Genomic DNA, 4,732 nt, shown 5'->3' on the forward strand with positions numbered 1-4,732 from the left:
AAATTATTTTAATTTGTTTCGCAACTTGTATCCCAGAAATTCAGGCGAAGTGTCTAGATGATTAAATGCGTGGCATAATTACCGTAGGGTTCGTAACAGCCGAGAACTTCCAATCGCATACCAATGGATCTGTTCCATTTCAGCGGAATAACCTTCAGATACCGAGCTCGAATTGGCCTTCGGAAGTAATTTAACTCCACCGAAGATGAATCATGATTCCCCAAGAACACCTAATCAAGCATTTACACAAACGCTACAATGTCTTGAGAAAACAACAATAATGATGCCCTTCTTTACCAACCTTTTCCACTCCGGATGTGTCCAAAATCTTGTTCCAATTCGTTCCATCCTGACTGAATATCACCCGAAACACCTCTACTCGATCATTTGAATCCGCTCCTCCTCCAATCTGGATGCCAGTCAGATCTCTGAGACCCGTGAAGTCAATCTGAAACGAAATCGTTATGGTAGAAATGTTCAACTTGAATTAGTAACCCTGGTTTTACCTTAATGAACTCACTGCTGGAATCAGTGGCTGGTCTCCAACCACCTCCAGAAGAGAGTTGCAACATTGACTTGCCATATTGGGCTTGGTCATTTCCATAAACAGAGGAGACCGTAATGGAAGAAGATGGCAGAAGGCCTTGATCGATTCCCATGGGTTGTTGGCATTTCACATCTGGAACAACTCTTTCGGACTAAGGAAGCAAGATCCACGGTGAATTGGAGACGGGTAAACTGATCCTACCTGGAGTGGGTGGTTGGGTGGTTGTTTCCAGATAAGCAAAGGTAGTGGACGGATCAGTGGTTACAGTGGTCTTGTCAATGGTATGGCATCCCAGAATGTCCACTTGAAGGCTGATTGTTCCCACCCAAGTGTGTGGATTGATCCTGACATAACGAGCTTCAATAGGGTTTTCGAAGATCACTCTCACTGGATTAGCAGAGTCCACGGAGCCTTTGAACAGCTAAAGTTTAATGATATTTGTGGCTATAATGAATCTCTTTTGTAACTAAGTTTAAGGGTTGCTCTCACTTGGGGCTCGCCATAGGTGTTTTCCACGTAGGAGTAAGAGATCCCGTCCCAACTGTACATGACATAGTAAGATGTCACATATGCTCCTTGATCAGAATCTCCTTTGATGACCACACCATAGATGGGCTCAGCACTCTCAAAACTGACTTGCAAATATTGATGTGTATCCACAAATTCCGGTTCCCAAACATCTGCGAACAAATTAATCTTAGTCTTTAGAACCATCCTGACCTTTTGATATTACTTTACCACGCTTTTGGAAATTTCGATATCCCGAATGCTGGTGATTGACATCTTCTAATCGTTCAAATGTTTGCTCCTCAACAGGGTTGACTAGAATGATATTCGACCAAACAAGTTTATTGAATTACATGTTTCATTAAATATCCAATACATATTAGGGCTAAGACGAGTCATTGGAACTTTGCACATTTTGCCGGCCTTTCTGGAACCTTAACTCGATTTGGATTCATTTTCGTTGAATGAGTAATGCCACGTTGAGAAGACAAAAATTCGAATGAATTCAAACTCGGGTCTTAGATCTATAAAGGTATATAAACTTTGGCTCAAAAGTTTACATTAAGTAAACGATAAACTGCCACAGCAGTATTCGAAAGGGAGATATTCATAGCAAAATTTGACGTGTCCGAACTCGAACTCATTAAGAATGGTTGATTTTCAAACATCAAATAAATGTCTCGCCCTAGCATTATAAAAATTGATTATTGCCCCAAGCAATCTTATAAAAACCCTGACTTACAATCAGGTCCATGAATGCGTTCGCAACCGTATGATTTGGTATCGTCATCATCGAGTTTCTCATCAATGATACATTGGTACACAGTTCCACCAATCCCATTCACTCGAATCCACTTCAAATGGCCTCCATTGTGACCCGCGTGCCTCAGAGTGATTTCCACCGAATTCCCATAGGAATCTCCGATATCAAAATGATCACATTGTCCAATGTCACTCCCATCAAAGGTGTCAGTCTTAAACGATAAGCATTCAGATGAAATCAAACAATCTTGGCCAATAATACGTGACTTTGATGGTCCATTGCCAACCTGTCCTCGTTCCCAGTTGTTGAAGGCGTTGTCCAAATGACCGGTTTCGCAACATGCTTTTGGTCCACAAACTGTGAGATAGAACTCACCGCTCATGATCCCAAATAATCCTGAGGTCATTCCTGCATTGTATTCATCCGCTGTCAAGCATTGGACATCGTGGATCAATAACTTATTCACTTCAGCCTGTCGCTTGTACCTCATTGGTGTGTCTGAAAAAAAAGCAATAAAGTGATCCAATGGTTTGCAAGCTGATGCACTGTGGAATGTGGAATGAATACCTTCATCCACAAGGGATTGAGAGCTGGTAGGCATTCTGGCAGAGGCTGGAGGTCCTTGATCCTTGGATGAAGATGAGCTGAATGCATCATCACTCAGAGGGTCATTCGGATCGTTGACCAACGATTTCAACTCTCTAAAATATGTTAATCCTTATGACATTGCATTTAAATTATGCCTTGAACAACTTGGCGCTTGCCTTCCGTCCTCGCATTTCTTTAACGGACTCGATGTAGATTTGATGACAATGGTCGTGGTTGTTGGTTCGGGGGTTGAGGTCGACGTAACTGTTATGTACTCTGTATAATTTATATTATTTACTAAGTGCTAACAATTTACAAAGTTATTAATCAACCTCACCGTTGTTTCCACATTCTGGTTTGACTTGGATCACTTGATTAGGCCAAGTGCAAGTCATGGATATTGGGTGGAACAATGTTCCTGGACCACATCTCTTTAAGACCTTATGAGGTGAGCCACCATATTGGGCATGAGAACAATGATAAAATAATTCACAATCGGATTCATGTGGAATATGAGGCACATTGGGATCACATTCTTGGATAGATCCGTGATCGTCGGGTGTTGGTGTTGTTGACATGGTTGTGGTTGTGGTTCTTTGAGTTGTGGGAGGCTCTTTCACTACAAAGGATTTCAACCGATACAGGAGTTATTTTTACATTTTTGGTCCCTTGAAAAATACCTTGACATTTGGGTCTGAGTTGGGCCACATTATGGGACCAATCACATTCCATAGTGTAAGGATTGAACATCAACGTGTCACCGCAAGATTTTTCAACCATTCTGATTCGCATTCCTAAACAATAAAAAATGATGAATAATAACAATTTGCTCAAAGGTGTTCATTGTAGGGGACCTGAATTTTTCGGCTAGCGTTGTAGAGTGGGAGGCTTGTCCAGATGGATATATTCTCATTTCAAAATCGACATCTCGGTCGTTCGAAAAGCTGGAGGAGTTTGCAATCCTCTACAATCTCTCCAACCATGTTGCTGCAGTCACTAGAGAGAATAGCGTTCTCGACTTGGTCTTTTCCAATGACCCTGATCTGATCCAGTAGGTCCATGTGACGCCTAGTAATGTCTGATCATCATGTTCTTGAGATAGGGTCGACCATTACTCAAAAGCCGGCGCGCTCTAAAGTAAGACCGCCAAAATTGGTCGGTCTGCCTAAGTTCAAGTTGAAAGATGAACATTGGCCGTTGATTATAGAATAATTAGAGGACCTGGATCTCGTTTCAATTTTGAAACAGGAATTGTCCATAGATGCAGCCATTGATAAATTAGTTTCAATTTTTAAGGAAGCTTGCTCCAGTCTAGCAATCTCTGAAAGTGTTCCGAAAGGTGGTACACGGACAAAAATTCCAAAATATACGAAGACTTTGTTCAAAAAGAGTTGCAAACTAGCAAACTAGCAGAGAGGCTGAAGAACACTTCGAATCCAGTAATTATGGTTAGTCTCCCAAAAAGTTGGACGTAGTTCAGGGTAAGATTAAGGCCTCCATCGAATATGACCAATTAAAAACTGAGAGCGAGGTGGTTCAGGAGGTCAGGTCGAATCCGAAGGCTTTTTTTCTCTAATGCGAACTCTAAGAGAAAAATGAAACGCACCGTTGGGCCTTTTGAGGTTGATGGGGAAGCCATTAACAATGTAGAGACTATGGCTAACATGCTTGGAGATCAGTTCTCCAGTGTGTTTTCAACCCCGCTGGATTCAGAAGCAACAGCTTATTGCTTTGAAGATGAGTCTGTTGAGATTGACATGGTTAGTCGAGTTGAGTGTTTAGATGATCTTGTAGTCACAGATCAAGATGCTTTTGAGGCCATCAAGGAACTGAGACCCTCAAGCTCTCCTTGCTCTGATGGGGTGACATCTCTGTTTCTGATGAAATGCTCACTGGTTCTTGCTCCGGTTTTCTCGCACTTGATGCGTTGCATCTTGGATCAGGGCAAGTTTCCATCTTCACTAAAATTAGCTCAAGCTGTTCCAATTTTTAATATTGCGAAGGTGTTTGAAAAGATCATGAAGTTCAAACTTGTTGAATTTCTTGATATACATGAAGTCCTTCCTGGTAGCCAGCATGGGTTCCGAGCACATTTTAGCACGGTTACCCAACTGATTGAACATATTGAGCAGGTTATTGAGGGACTAGAGAGCCACGAATCAGTTGATGTAGGTTATCTCGACTTTGCCAAGGCCTTTGCCAAGGTAGATCATGGTCTTTTAGTTAACAGGCTCCATGAGATTGGGATCCAAGGCAAGGTTCTCAATTGGTTAAGAAGTTTCATTTGTGGTAGGAAACAATTAGTTAAGGTTGAGGAATCCCTTAGT

The 4,732-nt window shown here is 41.8% G+C and overlaps 1 protein-coding gene across 1 annotated transcript in view; it reads right to left on the reverse strand.

Annotated features, from left to right (window-relative positions):
• The window catches only part of LOC131882411 (hemocytin-like), a 37,268-nt gene that overhangs the window by 7,744 nt on the left and 24,792 nt on the right, over positions 1-4,732 (reverse strand). Inside the window, exons 30-41 of the mRNA XM_059229547.1 lie at positions 3,086-3,199; positions 2,743-3,024; positions 2,582-2,681; positions 2,385-2,518; positions 2,104-2,315; positions 1,797-2,028; positions 1,286-1,369; positions 1,037-1,227; positions 749-968; positions 507-679; positions 302-448; positions 83-230 (exon numbers count right to left, since the gene is read on the reverse strand). Of these exons, the coding sequence (XP_059085530.1) occupies positions 83-230; positions 302-448; positions 507-679; positions 749-968; positions 1,037-1,227; positions 1,286-1,369; positions 1,797-2,028; positions 2,104-2,315; positions 2,385-2,518; positions 2,582-2,681; positions 2,743-3,024; positions 3,086-3,199 (2,037 nt within the window). The remainder of the gene's footprint in view (positions 1-82; positions 231-301; positions 449-506; positions 680-748; positions 969-1,036; positions 1,228-1,285; positions 1,370-1,796; positions 2,029-2,103; positions 2,316-2,384; positions 2,519-2,581; positions 2,682-2,742; positions 3,025-3,085; positions 3,200-4,732) is intronic.

Source organism: Tigriopus californicus, chromosome 6 (genome assembly GCF_007210705.1).
Source record: "Tigriopus californicus strain San Diego chromosome 6, Tcal_SD_v2.1, whole genome shotgun sequence".
In the NCBI taxonomy this organism is placed as follows: domain Eukaryota; kingdom Metazoa; phylum Arthropoda; class Copepoda; order Harpacticoida; family Harpacticidae; genus Tigriopus; species Tigriopus californicus.